The 20,808-nt window shown below is 41.9% G+C and overlaps 1 protein-coding gene across 2 annotated transcripts; it reads right to left on the reverse strand.

Moving 5' to 3' along the window:
* Positions 1-836: 836 nt before the first annotated feature.
* yju2 (YJU2 splicing factor homolog) lies at positions 837-20,323 on the reverse strand. Of its 2 annotated transcripts, none has more exons than XM_048559410.2 (8): positions 19,867-19,992; positions 17,751-17,851; positions 14,491-14,635; positions 11,725-11,859; positions 9,952-10,133; positions 8,917-9,040; positions 6,163-6,340; positions 837-2,868 (listed from the first exon to the last, which is right to left on the reverse strand). In XM_048559410.2, exons 2-8 carry the CDS (start codon positions 17,768-17,770, stop codon positions 2,720-2,722), a joined length of 933 nt encoding a protein of 310 aa, XP_048415367.1. In that variant the 5' UTR covers positions 17,771-17,851; positions 19,867-19,992; the 3' UTR covers positions 837-2,719. The 2 variants fall into 2 exon arrangements, with proteins under 2 accessions (XP_048415367.1, XP_048415366.1); XM_048559409.2 differs by lacking the exon at positions 19,867-19,992 and adding an exon at positions 20,238-20,323 and having other exon boundaries at positions 839-2,868.
* Positions 20,324-20,808: the final 485 nt, after the last annotated feature.

Consider the following 20,808-nt stretch of genomic DNA (forward strand, 5'->3'; position numbering starts at 1 on the left):
AAGAAATTGTGTGCCTCATGACAAATCATGACTGTTGGAATCACACATTAATCTTTTCTGTACTTTCGGTAATACCTGGGAAGACCAGGGAAACCCAGTATTTGTTATCTATCTAGACTTCCAAAAGGCCTTTGATACAGTGCCTCACGGGAGGCTGCTGAGCAAGGTGAGGGCCCATGGTGTTCAAGGTGAGCTACTGGCTTGGATTGAGGATTGGCTGTCTGACAGAAGGCAGAAAGTTGGGATAAAAGGCTCTTTTTCGGAATGGCAATTGGTGACGAGTGGTGTCCTGCAGGGTTCAGTGTTGGGGCTGCAGCTGTTCACCTTGTATATTAATGATCTGGATGAAGGGACTGGGGGCATTCTGGCAAAGTTTGCCAATGATGCAAAGTTAGGTGGACAGGCAGGTAGTACTGAGGAGGTGGGGAAGCTGCAGAAAGATTAGACAGTTTAGGAGAGTGGTCCAGGAAATGGCTGATGAAATTCAACGTGAGTAAATGTGAGGTTTTGCACTTTGGAAAAAAGAATACAGGAATGGACAATTTTTTAAATGGTGAGAAAATTCGCAAATCAGAAGTGCAAAGGGATCTGGGAGTGCTGGTCCAGGATTCTCTAAAGGTTAACTTGCGGGTAGAGTCCGCAATTAAGAAAGCGAATGTAATTTTTGTCATTTATCTCAAGAGGGTTGGAATATAAAAGCAGCGATGTGCTTCTGAGGCTTTATAAGGCTCTAGTTAGGCCCCATTTAGAATACTGTGTCCAATTTTGGGCTTCACACCTCAGGAAGGACATACTAGCCCTGGAGCGTGTCCAGCGGAGATTCACATGGATGATCCCTGGAATGGTAGGTTTAACGTATGATGAACGGCTAAGGATCCTGGGATTGTACTCATTAGAGTTTAGAAGGTTGAGGGGAGATCTAATAGAAACTTACAAGATAATGTATGGTTTAGAAGGGGTGAACGCTAGGAAGTTGTTTCTGTTAGGCGGGGAGACTAGGACCCGTGGCACAGCCTTAAAATTAGAAGGGGTAAACTTAAAGCTGAAATGAGACAACATTTCTTCAGCCAGAGAGTGGTGGGCTTGTGGAATTCATTGCCGCAGAGTGCAGTCGAGGCCGGGACGTTGGTTGCCTTCAAGGCAGAGATTGATAAATTCTTGATCTCAAAAGGAATCAAGGGCTACGTGGAGAGTGCGGGGAAGTGGTGTTGAAATGCCCATCAGCCATGATTTAAATGGCGGCGTGGACTTGATGGGCCGAATGGCCTTACTTCCACTCCTATGTCTTACGGTCTTACCATTCAATTTTTCCTAAAATAAGTTCTGAATGCTCCAGTTCAGTTGTGGTGATCAACAGGGAATCAGATTTTTTTTTGGACAGTAATAATGTGCAGAGATATGGGGAAAAGGCAGGAGATTGGCACTAGACAACGGAAATGGACGTGATAATAGAACTGGTGCAGGTGCAATGGGGCTGAATGGCCACCTCCTAGACCACGATATTTGTTATTCTATTCAGGCTGAACCAGTGTTTTGTATTGCTCACTGTAATTTCCTTGCCTTTGGGAGATTTTGATGTTAAAAACATGTTAACAAGATATAAAAGCTAGTTCCTTTGGGAGTTAAAAAACACAAGATGCAGAAATAAAATCAATGGTTGTACACACCCTGGCTACAAAATAGAACAAAACACATCCAATATCGCAGCCTTTCAACACTAAAGACCGATTATCTCTGCAGCCGTTGGGTATTAGCTACTTATAATGCTTCAATGAACTGCATACCTGTTCTGAAGAAGGGTCATCGAACCCAAAAAGTTAACGGATTTTTTTTCTTCACAGATGCTGCCAGACCTGCTGAGCTTTTCCAGCAACTTCTGTTTTTGTTGCACAGGTGACGTGTTGGATTTAATGTACAGATACTTCAATTTTGTACGTAGGTTACAAGCCACGATCACAAGAATATGTATAAATCAGTAATTAATTAATATTTGCATTCACAAGACAACTTTTATTATAGATTTAAAAAAATTTAATAGACAAAATTAAAAATTAATACGATATCTCAACAAAATGCACAGCAGGAGAAACTGCACAGTAGAGGTGAAATTCCACTTTCTTTGAAATGTAGAATGTCTGTCACCTGAAATTTGACATCGTTGGTGGATATTCCACAATGTCGGGGAAGAATGGAGACCACCCACCAGATTTAAAATGAAACTAAAGTGAGGAGGTTTTTCAAGCAGGCATTGTACGTTCACCCTCCCTAACCTGTGGTATTAAGTCACAGAAGCAAAGATTCCAGGCATCATTTACTATGACAGTGGGACTCTTGCTGAATTTATGAACAGGAGAGTGGCATTTCAGCAAGTATAATAACCGTACTGTGATCTGATGAACAGCCTTAGTTTGTGCTGGAATTTTTATAATGTGGGGCAAACAGTCATCTTAAGCGTATCCATGTTACATGCTTGTGGAAACCTGCTACGTGATTAAACAACAGAGAAGTGTAACGTTCTGTTAAATAAGGAGTATCAAAACTCATTTCATCAGAAATGACGTTGGGAAAAATATGGACATATTCCAAATGTCAAATCAAGGGACAAATCCCTCTTCCACAAATATTTACAGAAATACAGTAACAAAAAACATCATGGTATTACTTTGAATTATTCCTCTCTTGAAAGAGGTCTACTGCAGTCTGAAAAATTGCACAATGGTTAATCACTGTTGCTTCCTTCACTGTCAGAGTATGCCCCCAGAAGGCTTAAGGATGAATTACAGGCTGTTGATGCATTCTCTACTTGTGGGCATGACCCCGTTAGCACTTCTGAAGCAGGTGACACCACCGAATAACGATTGCTGCTACCTAGAATATGAAAATCAAAATGATTTATGGTTATTTAAGAGATAACAATTTAATGTATGACATCTCTGACTAGCTATTCCCGAGCAGAAATTGATTTCTGCCTCACTTGATATTCGGAGTCAGACAGAAGGGAAAAAGACCCCTTGGTCCAACTCATCTGCGCTGACCAGACATCCCAATCTGACCTAGTCCCATTTGCCAGCATTTGGCCCATATCCCTCTAAACCCTTCCTATTCATATACCAATCCAGATGCTTTTTACATGTTGTAATTGTACTCACCTCCATCATCTACTCTGGCAGCTCACTCTATATACTGCACCACCCTCTGCATGAAAAGGTTACCCCCAGGTCCTTTTTAAATCTCTCCCATCTCACCTTGAACAGATGACCCCTAATTCTGGACTCGTCCACTTGAGGAGAAAGACTTTGGCTATTCACCCTAACCATGCCTCTCATGATTTTATAAACCTCTAAATAATTGCCCCTCAGTCTGTGATGCTCCAAGAGAAAAGCCCCAGCCTATTCAGGATCCCACTACAGTCAAACTCTTCAGTCCCAGCAACATCCACGTAAATCTTTTCTGTACCTTTTCAAGTTTAAGGGGGAACCTTTTGGACCTCTCCCTGACTGGCAGTTCCAGTACAGTCACAGGTAGATTAAGTGGCAGCATTCTCAGTCATTCATTCACTATGTTACAGGATACAGCCAGCCCAAGAGTACACAACCTAGGCTGGCATTTCAATGTAATATGGACCGAGTGCTGCATTGCTGGAGGAGCTGCCTTTTGAGATGAGATGGTCATTGTGATGCTGGTAGCCTCTTTGAACAGTCATAAAATTATATGAATTATATTATATTCCACCCTGCATTATATGAAAGTCCTAAATCCCTTCCTCAGTCGACATCGTCTTAAAAAAAATTCAATACTTTTATTTGTACAATCCTCAACGTGCCCATTTCCCGTTAGTTTAACCAATATTACTGACTTCAAAAGTCATTTAATAAATGTGAAGCACCATAGCAAGTTCCCAGGATGTAGCAAGTACTACAGAATTGTTAAACCCTATTGCATTTTCCTGGTGATTGTATTTCCACAGATGCTTGATACCATCTTATACCTTGTTTCCTGTGTCATTAGTGGTTTTTCCATAAGGACATCACATCTGAAATCTGTCATCGTCCCCCATTTGCACTAGTTCCCTTTACAACAGAGGTGCAACATCACAATCAGATCCTTCTCTTTGTACACAGGCCCAACAGCACTGTGAGCAAGATCACTGATGGCTCTTGATGCTGTGATCACACAGCATCGCAGAGGCTGAGGATCGCCAGTGGAAGCCATGAGTGGAACTCCTCTGTTGCCTGCATTTGTTCAGCCTTTACTTCTGAAGCAGAAACAGCTTTACAAGACTTGACAGCGGTTTAAGAAGATATGTATTTTAGACAGCATCTTTCCCAATTTTCAGGCATCTCAAAAATCTCTGCAGAATAACTAAATATGTTTGAAGTCCAGTCACTGCTATAACATACAAAGCACAGAGTTTCAGCTCCCAAAGAGAAGAGCAGACCTCCATGAGAAAGGCAGTGGTGGCAAGAGATAACAACCTGCAGTACAGAGACCCTCCCTAAACAGTTCTACAAGTAGTTGATTGGTGGGTTCTTGATTAGTCAAGTGGTTTAAATCAGGAGACTTTATTGAAGCTGAAGGGTACAGATAAGAAATTCACTATTTAAAAAAAAAGCAAATTAATTAAATAAATAAATAGAGAACACTGGCGGTCAATGTGTCGCAGCTATAGTATGAGCGCTGGTGGAAATCAGTGTGACTCATGTTGACCATATCTACAGCAAGGCTGCCTGAGGAACTCTGGCTCAAAGTTGATGAGCTGGGTCTGAGCTGTGGGCACTGCAACACATCAGGGAAGTGGACAGGTACCTGGACTCTGTGCTTCAGGAGATAGTCATACCCTTTAGATTAATTCTATCAAATATGGTCTGTGGTCTCAGAGCTGCCAAAGGTGGAGGTGAGTACAATTTAAACATGTAAATGGCATCTGTGTGAGAGGGAGGTGTGCGGATTCGGAATTTAGCTTTGGTGAAGACAGGGCCCTTTTCTAATAGGTATAAGGTTTTTTCTCTTTGTGCGGCTGAGAACATAGACTGCAGCGGTGATGAGCAAACTGACCACAGCAATGTGCTCCAGAGTGCCATTCATTTGAAGAGAGTCAAGAGAAATGTAGTAGTCATAAGTCTGGGGAAGAGGTAATGTTCTCTGCAGTGAAGACAGAGTCCCATGGTTGTGCTGCCTGCCTGGTGATAACATTCAGGACATCTGTCTGGGCTGGGCGGGGGGAATGTGAAGTGGGAGGGGTAAGATCCACGTAGGTACCAATAGTGTAGGTAAAGTAGGAAAGTGGTTATGCTTAGGGATTATGAGCAGCCTGGGGCTAAACTGAAAAGCACAAGAAACACAAAGGTGATCATTTTGGGATTACTATCCGAGTCATATGCAAACTGACACAGGGTAATTAAGATTAGGGAGATAAAATGCGTAGCTCAAAGATTGGTGTGGGAGAAATAGTTCCGATTCTTGAGGCATTGCCTCGAGTACTGGAGAAAGAAAGGGCAGGTCAGCTGGCTTCATCTGAACCATGCAGGGACCAGTGTCCTGATGAATAATATAACTAGTACCGTAGGTAGAAAATTAATCTATTTTGTGAGGGGAGGTGGAGGGAAAGAGACAGGATTCAACTGAAGGGAAGTTTAAAAAATATCGAAAAGAAACATGTGAGCAGACGTGCAGAGTAGCAATGTTGTCAATGGGATAAATATGAGCACGAGCACCTGAGAAAACTGCTTTTTACTGAGATGTGCCACGGGTCATCCGCATCACACTTGAGGGGCTATGAGGCTTGGTTTAACGTTCCATCCCAAGAACAGCATCTCTGATGGTGCACCACTGGGGAGTTGGTTTTAATTTGTGTTCAACGGTGGTTTCTTTGATTTTGAGTGAATGTTACAAATTGAGGTTCCCCAGCTTATCAAGTATCATAGGTATGAATATAGTCATGACTGTACATCATAAAGGATTAGAGACATTTTGAACATTAAAAGCAAAGGAGGGCTATTGATGGGTACATTCAATGGGGGGCACCAGAGTGCCTGGATAAGTAAATTAACCACAGGGTTTGACGCCCACTCAATTCTCATTAAAATGACACCAAACAAAAACTAATTAATTTCCAAATACAATAAAACCAAAAAAGTTCAATGTTTTGCACCCAGTTCTTACCATTGCTTGTCAGGCAGTCTTTCTGGAAAGTGTCTCCCTTCCTCAGGCTGGATAAATCTGCTTGTTTCATCTGTGGCTTCTTCACCACCAACCCAGAAAGATGAAGACTTCCACTGAACTTTCCCACACTCCTCTCCCAACTCTCAGCCTTCAGTTTTTTACTCTGATGATCAGCATTCTATTATAAAGTAAAACTACATACATAAACGAAAGAACATTGCCAAACAACTTAAGTGATTATACAAAACCTGAAGTAACAAAGTGTGAAGCTGGATGAACACAGCAGGCCAAGCAACATCTCAGGAGCACAAAAGCTTAAGTTTCGGGCCTAGACCCTTCTGGCCGACATACAAGCCTGAGTACTGCTGGGAAAAAAAGGACATATTTTGACAAAACCTCTCATCTTGCACTCGTTATGGCACATGCATGTGGGCTGCAACTTACCACAGCCAAAAATGGACTCTTGCAAACAGTGTATGGACTTTAAGACATTGAATTTAGTGTGGGCAATATAAGCAACTCCTCTATTCTGCTGCAAAGACAGAAATTGTTGGAGAAGCTCAGCATGCCTGACAGCATCTTTGGAGAGGAAGCAGAATCAACATTTAAGGTCCAATTAATTTTCCTCAGAGCTCCTGTAATCTGCTACTTCTCTGGGGGATCAATTGCAGTTTTACAGAAGAATCAATCAATTCATATCCTCTCACCCCTTCCCAATTTCTTCCATTCTTACTTAAAAGGCTCTAGTTTGGCTTCTCAAAAACCCTTGAACACCTATGGGCACAACATACTTAAACTAGCCTGACAATGGGAAACAGATACCATCCAAATGATCGCCATTTGTGAGCAACTTCATTCCCTACAGATTTTCTCAAAAATCTTGAAGTTTAGTCTACACAGACACAACATGATTTATGTTTACACTGGCAAGGACAGGTTTCTATGCAAAATTAACATGCTATGTATGATGAAAATCAGAATAAAAAAATCACCAAAGTGGGAAACAGTCAGCACGTCAAGAAGCATTACAGGAGAGAGAAACAGAATTGACATATCAGGCCGATGTCCATATTTCAGAATGAAAATTGGCCTTGCAAGGATCCACAAACAGCAGCACGGTACTGATCACATCATCACTGTAGTGTTGGGGCAAATACTTGGCCAAGACAAAGGCTCAGCAAGAGGAACATAAACACAAGTTGCTGGAAAGGCTCAGCAGGTCTGGCAGCATTTGTGAAGAAATAAAAATATCAGAGTTAACGCTTCCAGTTCATTTCCGGTGACCATTCCTCAGAACCCTTTTCATTCTTCTTCACAGATGCTGCCAGCCCTGCTGAGCTTTTCCAGCAACTTCTGTTTTTGTTCCTGATTTACAGCTTCCGCAGTTCTTTCAGTCTTGCTCACCGAGACGATATTTCTCCTGATATATTAACTCTCCTTCTCTCTCCACAGTATTGGCTGGCCAACTGTGTATTTTCTGTTTTACTCTACAGCATTGCTTCTCACCATATTCTACAAGTGCACACTAATGTTGAGCACTGGCAAGCTAATTTAACGCTCTATCTCCTGCTGGCTACTGGGAGACTTACAATGTAACCCCATCATAGTGGTTGCATCTTGCTTATTCCTGAGTTCCACCCACCATGGCTTTGCTGAATGAGCCCACAATCATGATTAGACCCCTATCTTTGTACACAAGTCCAACAGCATTGTGGGCAAGATCACTAATGCCAGGATGCACTAAGATGGCCTTTCATAGCGCAGGTGTGACATTCTCTTTCACCAGTAATGAAATTTCCCCACCCCTTTTAGTTCCTGCTCTATCATGTCTAATACATCTAAATAGTGGAACGTTGAGGGGACAGTCCTTCCATTCTCTCATGGCTACAACATTGCTGTTCTATACATTAATCCAGGCCCTCAGCTCATCTGCCTTATCTGTTATATTCTCTGCATTAAATACATTTCAGGTCACCAGTCCCACCGTACTCATTAACCTGGCCCTGCCTGTTCTCACTTTTAGCCTTACTTGACTTAATGTTGACCATATCCTCAAATCACTCTGCATGCCAAGTTACTGGTCTGGTTCCCTTCACCTGCTGCACTAGTTTAAACCCTCCTAAGTGGTACTAGCAAACCTACCTGCGAGGATACTGGTGTCCCTCCAGTTTAGATGCAATCTGCCCTTCTTCTACAGGTGCCTCCTGCCCTCAAAGAGATCCCAATGATATAGATACATGAAGCCCTCCCTCATACACCAGCTCTTAAGCCACACCTTCACCTGTATTGTCTTCCTATCTTTGTATCTTTCTGCTAATTCGAGACCTGTGTAATGTGTAGTGATAAATCTCTGAAGCAATGCAAGACCACAATGTCTCAGAGAATTGGGCTGTATTTGAAGAGACTGGAGGGTTGAAGAGTTTATCCTAAAAAAGTAACGAAACGACTGAGAGAAGGCTTTTTGGATAGGACCTCAGAATTAATTTAGAAATGGTATCAGATGGTAAATACACTTTACATCAAGCTGTAAACAACAACAGAGAAATTAGGAATTTAGAATTGATTTCTAAAAGTTACTTGCACACAAAAATGCACGACAAATGAAAGGATTCCGAATAGAGTACAGGGGGAGAAAGTGGGGAAAACTGAAGATTTTCCTGGATGCCACAAACCAAAATGGGTAGAACGGCCTATGACAATGCAAGAAATCTATTTCTTAGTTTTCAAGCACTTGAAACGGAATCAGAATCATACCTCATTGAGAATATCTGTCGGCCTCTGGGGGACTTGGGAATTCAGCTTACGAGGTTTAGGGAGTTCCTCATCAGAGTCCGAATCATCCAGAATTCTCTTCACCTGGGCACTTTCCAGCATTGTCCTTTTAGGATAGAAAGAGGCAAGATAAATCAACACAGAGAGCTGATTCCTGGCGTGTAAACTCTCTATATGGAAACATGTTGATGCTTGACTGGGGAAAGAGAAAGAGTGCAGGAAGGGGAAGGGAAAGAGCGAGCGTGCAGGAAACAACATCTTTGAATGGATTCCAAACTTCAAGAAACCACATTGTGTCAAATCAGTGTATTTATGGAGAGGGCTCCCAAGCTCATTTTAAAAACTGTCCCATTGTTTATTTTGAGCTTCATTCCAATGCTGGTGAATGGTCTGACGAAAGCAGGGGCATACTGTGTCTGCAGCACTTCAGTTCTACTCGAGCCTACTGGTCACAGTGCATCAACGAAATAGTGGGACTGGAACATGCAACATGCACAAACTAGCATGTGGAGCTTAGTGAATTGCACAGATGTGACAAATAAAAATTGCCAGATTTTCTAAATTAATAACCTCTACAAGAATTTGTGCGCTTTATTTTGAGGTAACCAGAGAAAAAGCTAATAAATTATCTTTGAGAGAAAACAATGAATGTAACCCATTACTCTCCTCTATCTCACACCAAGGCATTAGTGCATCACAATACAATCATATCCAGACAGTGGGCAGGCTATTCCACTGTAAAGGGCATCACAGTTGAGCCCAGTCTCACCACTCTTCCTAACTAAAGAAACTTCTGCATTGCGATTAGAATGGGCACTTTGATTTATTCAGTCAGAATCTCCAGTTCACCCTTAGGGCACCAACCCTAGATGGGATTGTCCTGGCACCATTCTAGCTGTGACCAACTAATTTAGCAGAAAGCTTTCCTCAGAATCCATTCTGCTCTTCAGCATCTTAATGCTGATGATCATCATTATAATGAATGGAACAATTCCGAATTTTGACAGCCAGACCTACTTCATTTCTCGCTCATCCTCCTCCTCCTGCTGTCGTTTCAGGTCTTTCTCATATTTCTGATACTCCAGTAACATACTCTCAAAGTCCACGTTGGCCTGTCGCTGATTCAACTCCTTCAGCTCCTGCAGGTTTTCCAACACCTCCATTTCCATTTTGGAGTCTTTAGTCCTGTTCTCTAAAACCTTTAAAAAGGATAAACACATGGCAGACCGCGAGTACTGAAATTACTCAGCCATAAGATCATAAGACATAGGAGTGGAAGTGAGACCATTCAGCCCATCGAGTCCACTCTACCATTTAAATCATGGCTGACGGGCATTTCAACTCCACTTCCCTGCACCGCCCCCGTAGCCCTTAATTCCTTGTGAGATCAAGAATTTATCAATCTCCGCCTTGAAGACATTTAACGTCCCGGCCTCCAATGCTCTCCATGGCAATGAATTCCACAGGCCCACCATTCTCTGGCTGAAGAAATGTCTCCTCATTTCCGTTTTAAATTTACCCCCTCTAATTCTAAGGCTGTGCCCAAGGGTCCTAGTCTCCCCGCCTAACGGAAACAACTTCCTAGCGTCCACCCTTTCTAAGCCATACATTATCTTGTAAGTTTCTATTAGATCTTCCCTCAGCCTTCTAAACTCTAATGAATACAATCCCAGGATCCTTAGCCGTTCAAAATACATTAAACCTACCATTCCAGGGATCATCCGTGTGAATCTCCGCTAGACACGCTCCAGTGCCAGTATGTCCTTCCTGAGGTGTGGGGCCCAAAATTGGACACAGTATTCTAAACGGGGCCTAACTAGGGCTTTATTAAGTCTCAAAAGCACATCACTGCTTTTATATTCCAACCCTCTTGAGATAAACGACAAAAATTACATTCGATTTCTTAATCACAGACTCTACCCGCAAGTTAACTTTTAGAGAATCCTGGACCAGCACTCTCAGATCCCTTTGTACTTCTGCTTTACGAATTTTCTCATCATTTAGAAAATAGCCCATGCCTGTATTCTTTTTTCCAAACTGCAAAACCTCACATTTGCTCACGTTGAATTTCATCAGCCATTTCCTGGACCACTCTCCTAAACAGTCTAAATCTTTCTGCAGCTTCCCCACCTCCTCAGTACTACCTGCCTGTCCACCTATCTTCGTATCATCGGCAAACTTCGCCAGAAGCCCCCAGTCCCTTCATCCAGATCATTAATATATAAAGCGAACAGCTGCAGCCCCAACACTGAACCCTGTGGGACACCACTTGTCAACGATTGCCATTTCGAAAAAGAGCCTTTTATCCCAACTCTCTGCCTTCTGTCTGACAGCCAATCCTCAATCCAAGCCAGTAGCTCACCTCAGACACAATGGGCCCTCACCTTGCTCAGCAGCCTCCCGTGAGGCACCTTATCGAAGGCCATGTCGGCCATTAGTCTTCACGAGTAAATTTCTGATCAGCACATTGCACCTCCACACTGAAATCTCCACCACTGTCATTTTCATTATTCTTTAAATCCTTTTTGCCATTAAAAATAAAACCATCATAGCGTGATTGCATTGTTTCAAGTTATGCTTGTAAATACTTGTATTTACAATATATTATGCTTGGAAAATTTTGACAAGGAGGTTTTACTAAGTGTCCAAACATCACACCACCTGATCCCCACAAGAGGGAGAAAGGAGCAGAACAATGTCTGAATGAGGTTAGATGAAGAGTGGCAGGAGGCCAGAGTGCAGCATAGACACTGGAATCGGCCAGTCAGCGCTTCACATAGTAAGTAATACCTTCATTGGGTTGTTCAGCTCTTCATCCTCCCGTTCTTTCTGCATTTGCTTCTCCTGCTCCTCCAGCAGCTTCTCTGCTTGGAAGTTTCGTGTCGCTCCGTGCTCCATCACGTAGTCTGTGTTCTCAGGGTCTGTCTAAAAGTTCAGATACGCAGCAGCAATAAATAAATGACCACATGTCAAACCAAATTCATTATCTTGGTTCAAACACAAAGCAAGTCCAGCAAAGAGCTTAGGTTTTCAAAAAAGATCTTTATTCTCAGTATTAAGCAGTAATGTGTATGTTTAAACATTTTATTGTAAAATACAATGGAGAGATTGTAGGCTTGAACCCTGGGCTCTGCAGACATATCTAATTGCACTTAAATGTTCTTAAGAATAGTCTCAGTACACCTTGGCATTAGAACTCTCTACAATTAAATAATGACATTTATCATCAAGGTTTACAATAGTATCCTGAAATAGAAATTCTCATCTGGTGGGTACTACTAGCCGAGGTAGACTTTTATTACTATTGCTAGTTATAGTTAGGCCATTTTAAGTGTCACCACATTGGAGTGGGATGGGAGTGGGATGCGGAACATACTGCGTAATGATGTCCGTCCATAAAGTAAGTTAGTTAGGCAGCCAAACTTTGAAGAAAAGTATATAGTCACTTTTACATTGTATTCTCAAAGCAAAAACAATTCAAGTTTTCAAAATGCCATGGTGCGATCTGACTCCCATTCTTTGGAATCATCCAGGCTTCTCAATTGCTAATCCAGTAAAATAACTGTTGTACTACCATCTACCATAGGTTCACGAGGTCAATTCCCGGAATGGCAGGACGATCAGATGTTGAAAGATTGAAGCGACTGGGCTTGTATACACTTGAGTTTAGAAGGATGAGAGGGGATCTGATTGAGACGTATAAGATTATTAAGGGATTGGACACTCTGGAGACAGGAAGCATGTTTCCGCTGATGGGGGAGCCCAGAACCAGAGGACACAGTTTAAAAATAAGGGGTAGGCCATTCAGAACAGAGTTGAGGAAAAGCTTCTTCACCCAGAGAGTGCTGGATATATGGAATGCTCTGCCCCAGAAGGCAGTGGAGGCCAACTCTCTGGATACTTTCAAGAAAGAGATGGATAGAGCTCTTAAAGATAGTGGAATCAAGGGTTATGGGGATAAGGCAGAACAAGATACTGATTGTGGATGATCAGCCATGATCATAATGAATGGTGGTGCTGGCTTGAAGGGCCGAATGGCCTACTCCAGCACCTACTGTCTATTGTCTATTATCTAACCCCCTTACCTCCATTCTTAATTTAAATAAGCTGATAACTCAATTTTCTTTAGCATCAATTTGCTACCTTATTGATGCTGCTGAATGGAAGTGTTTAGGCAACTCAAATTAGTGCAGGACAACGAATGAGTTATCATCAAGAGCAGACTTGCAAACCCTCAATGTAGGACCCACCATTCTGGACAGACAGCTGAAATTGGGAGAGAATTTCTTCAAGCTCTCCTTTTCTGTGGATTTGGGGAGAGAATTTTTGTTATCTTTCAGCTCCTGGGCAAGAGACTGTGGATGAAAGATTTGCACAAGTCTTGCTCTAAACCCACAATGTTCCCTGCAGTTTGCATTGCCAAAATGCTTGGACAAGCTACATGTAACTCAACTTTAATTTAGATCCATCCTGCTTCACCACCATTGCCTCCCCACCCCCACAATCACTGCCGACCCCTAAGAATAATCAACATTTACATGGAGTATTGAAATGCGTAAAATGTGACACCAACATAACCCAAAGTGAATACATCATTTTGGCAATGCAAGCTTTCCACTGGACTTTTCCTCTATCCCCTACCATACCATATTCCACAGCATTCCAGAAGTAGGGGGAGTATTTTTAAAGTGAGAGGAGAAAGATTTAAAAAGGACCCGAGGGGCAACTCTTTCACCCACAGGGTTGTGGAATGAACTGTCAGATGAAGTGGTAGATGCAGGTACACTTACAACATTTAAAAGAGATTTGAACAGGTACATGAATATGAATGGTTTATAAGGATATGCACCGAATGCAGGCAATTTGACTATTTTAGTTTGGGCAACATGGTTGGCATGGATGAGTTTGACTGAAGGGTCTATTTTTGTGGTTTACGACTATGTAGCCAAGGGGAGCAGTTTGGATGTTGCAACTGGCCTTGTCATGCTACGACAGGGAATGCAAAAAAAATTAGCCATGATTTCCTGCTCTTGCTCACCTGCTGATTCATGCCGGAAAATGACTAGCATCGTATCAGAAATAAACAGCAAAAATTTCCAACAGATCACAGAGACAGTCAGTCAACAAATCAAGTATGTTTTGATGAGTATAACAGACCTCAAAGGTTCATTCTATTGCTCTTTTCATAGATTCTATCAGAATTGCTGAGTCTTTTCTGCTTCTTCTTCAAATATCCAGTATCTACAACACTTTGCTTTCATATTCATTTAGGACCAATCTATGATGTGATAGGCATCAACAGTTTAATACACCTGACACCCTCTGCTGTCCAGGGTCATGTGAATAAATGACACTTAAGGTATGTACCCATGAATACATTCCTTAGAGAGAATCAATGTCATTAGGAATAGATGATGATAGACGGGGTGGGACAGATAATAAATTGCAAGATTTATTGTAATTCTGGAGAAAAATTACTTTCCTGACTGCAGTGCAAATACTGCCTGGAGGAGGAAACTCTATTCAAATGAATTGATGAGATGTAGACGTATTTACTTTAAATGTGATTTCTGCCAGACACCTGGTACATTTGATGTAGAAGCGGAAGATGGGAAGACCCAGGTAGACCTCATTCTGTACAGTTTCCTTTCGTGCATTGAACTTCTTGCCTTTGTATATGTACTCTCCACATGTCTTGCATCTAGCACAACAGAAGAACACATGAAACTGTCAAACAAGGCTGTCTTATTTATCTATGCTTCACAATACAGTATCAACAGGGCCAGTTGGGAAAATAGAACCTGGAAAATTTCTCTCCTAACCATTCAGTCATAATTTATGTTAGAGGATACCTAATTCCTGCACAAAATACTCTGATCCCTCTTAAAAGAATACAGTGAATCAACAGGGCAGCACGGTGGCTCAGTGGTTAGCACTGCCTCACAACACCAGGGAGCCGGGTTCGATACCACCCTCAGGAAACTGTCTGTTTGGAGGATGCGCATTCTCCCCATATCTCTGTGCGTTTCCTTCCAGAGTCTAAAGTGTGCAGGTTAGGTGGGTGGACAATGCTGAATCACCCGCAGTGTCCAGGGATGTGCAGGCTAGGTGGATTGGCCATGGAGAATGCAGGGTTGCAGGGACTGGGGGTCTGGGTGGGATGCTCTTCAGAGGGGCTCGATGGGACAAATGGCCTGCTTCTGCACGGTAGAGATTGTATTACATTCACCGCACCAGCTGGAAAACTCTTTCCCAGCTCCACTATTCTCCAATAAAAGAATAACAACCAACCTGGTTCTGCCCTTGCCTAACTTATAAGCTTGCTCCCTAACAAATTCCATTGAAATAACTGGTCAACATCAACACAATTTTGTTATTTCACTATTTTGCAAATCTTGTTCAAATTATCCCTGTTTTACCTCTTTATAACACAAAGAATTACATTTCCTCTTGTTAAAAGTTATTTTCATGCATTTAATGGAAGAAACAATTAGCAAAATATCTTAATGCTTTAGAGTCTGAAGAGAACGCTTCCTATGACACAGCTTACATCTCCAAGTGACCTCATTGAGAGGCTGCAGTGTGTGATATCAAACTGAGAATATATCTGGAGTCTGGCCTCAACATATCGAAAATGTGATCTGGTCAGAGTATAACACACAGGCCTTATCGGGCTGGAAATATCAACTGTTAGTTGTATTTTCTGGCTAATTTGCTGCCAATGTAGGATTTCCATTCTAAACAGGTCAGGCCCACAAGAGGGAAAGATAGGTACCATTACAAGCTACATCACAAAATACCATGTAATAGGCTCTCAGGCAGGTCTCAACATACATTAAAATAAAAGCAAAGCACTGGAGATCTGAAATAAAAACAGAAAGTGCTGGTGAAACTCAGTAGATCTGGCAGAGTCAGTGGAGACAGAAATAAAGTTAATGTTTCAAATCCAGAAGACTCTTCTTCAAGCTCATTATACACTGTTAGCTGAGAACCCAGACCTATGTAAGAGTTAAGGGGAAAACATAGCTTAATTGATAGCTCTTGCTCTCTATGCAGTTGACAGCAAAGATCAGTGTATCTTCACACAAGATTAAGAGGCGTTAAGTGCTTGTACTTTCTACTATTGAAGCAGATCTGGATCACTGACATTTTTATTGGCCTGTATTATAAAGGGTTCGTCTAAAAGTGGAAAATTAACAATGGGTTATTCAGCAACGGAGTCCAAATCTTATTGCTACAATAGGATTCATTGGTACTATGTAGCAAATTGTGCACACGTGCATGAAAGTGCCTCAACTTGGCATATGGGTCAAGGACAGTTACAGGCATGGAGAGAGGGGAATATCTTGCAACAGGCATGAAGGATAATAGGGGTTCGGTGAAGGTGGATGGAGTAGCATGAATGGAGAATGGGAAAAAGTGTGGGTTTGAGAACCAAGGGGTTTGAGGAGTTGCGAGGGGTGAAGGCTAGCTGGCTTTACTTTTTTCGCGTAACTGGGACAAAGTGCAACAACAATGAGGTAAATCTTTTAAACAGTCAGCCTTGGCACCCCAACTTCCAATAAAGAATATCCTATCCTTTTTGGCACTCTCTCCTGAGGCAAACAAATTAAATTAGCAATGTTTCTGATTCCCACCTTGAGGCGAACATCTACACCTGCAGTACAAAGTGGGTGTGAGGGGGAAAGATTGGCCTGACTTTGTGCATTTGCTAAAACAAGTCCTTCATCAGACCCGGGTTTGTTGATCTGTCAGCTCAGACTTCACAATGTGTCAAGGCTGCTAGAGGAAGCATTATTGTTCTTATTAAGGTCTGAGCATTAATAGTGAGCTTTGTTTTTCAAATGTTAAGCTGGGCGCACAATTTCAGAATGGTCATCTCCTGATTACAGCAGAAGCAAATGCTATTGTCATTTGAAATAATACTAGACCAGTCTCTTCTTAGTGGTTTTTTGTATTAACTCTGAAGGAAATGTTGTGTGCTGTGCAGGTTGGGAGTAAACATGATGTCCACTAATGGAATCACTTTGCATAGGAAAGCACTTACAGCCACCTATCAGGTCATCAAAAAGTGCCAGTCAAGAGAAAATGGTTAGCTGACAGTAAACTCAGCTTGAAAGCTTTTTCCATTGCAGAAAGAAAGTAAGACTAAGGGACATGAAGAGTTCCAGCCTTGAAATGTAAGATAAAAGCATTGATATTACCACCTTGTCACAAAATCTCTGAAACCTCTCAAAGCACTGAATCACTTTGAAGCGCTCTAACTACCATGTCACCAAAAGAATGATAACGACGAGAAAGCACTAGGTCACAGAGTTCAGAAATTGAAAGCAAGGGAATGGAAAGATCAGGTACCTGACTAAACACTCTTCCTAGAGGAACAGAGAATTAAAATTGAATGATTGAGTTTGTTTTCCCCCTAGACAGTAGCTGTGGAAGAGTTTGTCAGCTGGTATAACAAATGCAGATTTACCGCATTCTCGGCTGTTTTTTATGTAGAAGGCCATATCATGACAGATTTAGGAACCTGGTAACATAAATTGTGAGTATACAATGATCCACAAAGGTTGGGGACATATCTTCCACTGTCTATTTACCCAATGATGCTACGATACTGGGACAGAATGTGGGACACATTATGTGCAAGCTAGTGGAGAAATCATATCAGGTAATTGCTTGTGAATGCTAACACTTTAATTTCCATTATTAAATTAAACTTATTATTAAACAATGTAAGCAATACACATTCTTTAGGGCATACAAAATTAATTCAAAGAGGTTAGCAGGTGAGATGTTGATGAGCAGCTTGTGCCTACCTCATGTTGAAAGGAGCCATTAATCGGACCACATACTGACGATCTTTGGGAAGTTTGAGTTTTGGGATTTTTGACGGATCAAAGTCCGGTGGGTAGTATTTCTGTTGGAAAGAAAAGAAACACAGTCATCAGCATTCTTTTAGGAATCGTACAGTTTCCTGTTCATTTGTATGCTGAAAAAAGTGATGGATGTTAGAATTCAGAGAGGTATTCAAGCATTTGGTTCATTGGTAAACAGAGTTCCTCCACTGTCCAAATTTCAGAACAGCACACCAGCAGCACTAAAAATTTATCATTTTAACCCTTTAGCCATTCTGTTGACTCTACCACTTGGTACAAAATAAACTGCAGTTTTATGCATTCAATCAACATGTTCGGAATTAGTCTGATACTGCCTGGGCTCATTTCACATACAGCTCTTCCGACCAGTTCATCAGATTCTAGGTTTATTTGTTTCCAAAAAAGATAATGAAATTGGCTAAAAATTAATTCAGTAAAATCCAACCAAATTACAGGTCATGTGTTACCATGAGCACAAACAGACCTTTCTGATAATTTGAAATACCTTTCATGGATATCTTTGATAGGAATATGTTGGACAATGAGGTTACAGATTGTAGTTAAACATAATTCAGTTGTCGCTGGTGGCTTACAATGCCTCCAGGTTTGAATTGCTGGATCTGTTTGAAATATGCTCGAATTAGCACAGTGATAAAGTCACATGACACAAGGATATCCTCAATGAGAAGAGGATTCTGTCTTAACAAGGATGAATCAGGCTTATCATTTATAGAGTCATAGAGCACAGAAACAGACCCTTCAGTCTGATCAGTCGATGCCGAACATAATAGTTCCACCTACCTGCTCCTGGCCCATATCCCTCCAGACCCTTCCCATTCATATATCTATCCAAATATCTTTTGGACATTGGAACTGTACTTGCATCTACCACTTCATCAGGAAGTTCGTTCTACACGTGAACCACCCTCTGTGTAAAACACTTGCCTCATATCTATATAAAATCTCTCTCTTCTCACCTAGAAATGTGTCCCCTAGACTTGAAATCACAAAATCTAGGGAGAAGACAAATAACATGAATTCTATGTATACCTCTCATTATTTTATAATTTTTTATCAGGTCATCTCTCAACCTCCTACGCTCCAGTGGAAAAAAAGTCCCAGCCTACCCAGCCTTCCTTTACAACTCAAACCTACCATTCCTGGCAACATCCTGGTAAATCTCTTCCGAACCTTCTCCAGCTTGATAATATCCTTCCTATAACTAAGCAGCCAGAGCTGGACACAGTATTCCAGAAGAGGCCTCACCAATATCCTGTACAATCTCAATGTAAAGTCCCAACTCTTACACTCAAACGACTGAGCAATGAAGACAAATGTGCCAAATGCCTTTTTAACCACCTTGTCCACGTGTGACACAAACTTTAAAGAATTATGCACCTGCATCCATAGGTCCCTTCATTGTACAACACTACCCAAGGCTCCACCATTATTTGTATAAACCCTACCCTTGTTTGTTGCACCAAAACGCAATACCTCACGTTTATCCACTGAACTCCATCTGCCATTTTTCAGCCCATTGGCCCATTTGATCAAGATCCCTTTGTAATCTTAGAAAACCTTCTTCACTGTCTACAATGTCAATTTTAGTGTCATCCGTAAACTTACTAATCAAGCTTTCTATATTTGAGAGCACTAACAGAACAAGCATGTATGAAGAGACTCTAACCTGATGAAAGAGTGCAAGTACAATATCTGCTATTAGAAAAAAAAACATATTTATACAGATTTTAAAATGCTTAATTAAGCACAATTGAAAATGATATTTTTGTTACCTAAGCAAAAAGATTACAACAATGCAAATAAACGCTTATTAATAAGGGAGAGGACGCAAGAAGAATGATGTACAATTCTTCCAAAAAAATACTAACTGGAGGTTTAAAGGGGCTTCAGCTGTAAAGCAAACCCAGCTTTATTCCATCACAGATGGACTGTCTGATGTGATTATAGTACACAGAACACTGCAGCACAGCACAGGCCCTTTGGCCCTCGATGTTGCGCCGACCTGTGAAACCAATCCGAAGCCTACCAAACCTACACTATTCCATTATCATCCATATGTTTATCCAACGTCCATTTAAATGGACTTAAAGCTGGCGAGTCTAGATGTTCAGTGAGCCTTGGATTTTCGTATGTGAAGGATGGGTGCTGTTCACTGGAGCCAACTGCACCCACTGGGGAACACACACACAGGCAGGGCCCATCTGGGGGGCGCGGGGGTATAATTTGGGACTCACTGGGGTCCCACTGCCAGGCGAGCTGTCCTGGGCTGGTGCTCAGTCTCAGGTGCTAACACCAACGGCCCCACAGGGTGGGGATAGGAACGGGGGGGGTTGTCAGCGGTCACTTTCTGTGTCCAAACACACCCCCAACATTCACATTCTCACTCTCCCCCTCAACCCCACTCACATTCAACACTTTTCTCTCCGACATCTTTCACGAGCCGATGATCTAGGCCCCGCCCCTATTCCGCGCCCATTGGTTCGCATCGCCACCCTTTCCCGCTCCCAATGGTTAATGCAACTGTCAGTCAGCGGCTGCCGGAAGCCGCTCCGCCTGTGCTCCGGCCGGACACCAGCCGTCGTTCCGGTCTCGATCACCAGTTTAGTTATTTCACATTTTTCTCACGTTATTTTTTAGCCGACAAAAGTTTTTTTTGCCAATTTACCGAAACTATTGACATCTCTCTGTAAGCTGTTTGTACCCCTCTCGCAATTTGCCGTTCCATTTATTTTTCAACTGTATTTTCCACCGAATATAACCAGTATCCCTCTATTCCTGTTAAATATTGTACCATATGATGCAAGATGTTTGATGGAATTAACTCACAAAATGTTGAAAAGTTTCCATGCTTTGGGAAGAAGGAATGCCACCATTTTAAATACATAGTCAGAAATCGGACAACACCAGGTTACAGTCCAACAGGTTTATTTGAAATCACAAGCTCTTGCAGGGCTACCCCTTTGTCAGGTGAAGCTTA

Source organism: Stegostoma tigrinum, chromosome 30, assembly GCF_030684315.1.
Source record: "Stegostoma tigrinum isolate sSteTig4 chromosome 30, sSteTig4.hap1, whole genome shotgun sequence".
NCBI classification, from domain to species: Eukaryota; Metazoa; Chordata; class Chondrichthyes; order Orectolobiformes; family Stegostomatidae; genus Stegostoma; species Stegostoma tigrinum.

Coding starts and splice junctions, on each gene's coding strand:
- yju2 (XM_048559409.2), bottom strand. CDS start 20,261: ATGTCGGAGAGAAAAGTGTTGAAT. Junction 14,636..17,750: donor ATGGCTCCTTTCAACATGAG/GTAGGCACAAGC, acceptor CTGTTGTGCTAG/ATGCAAGACATGTGGAGAGT. Junction 6,341..8,916: donor CGACAGATATTCTCAATGAG/GTATGATTCTGA, acceptor ACTTTATAATAG/AATGCTGATCATCAGAGTAA.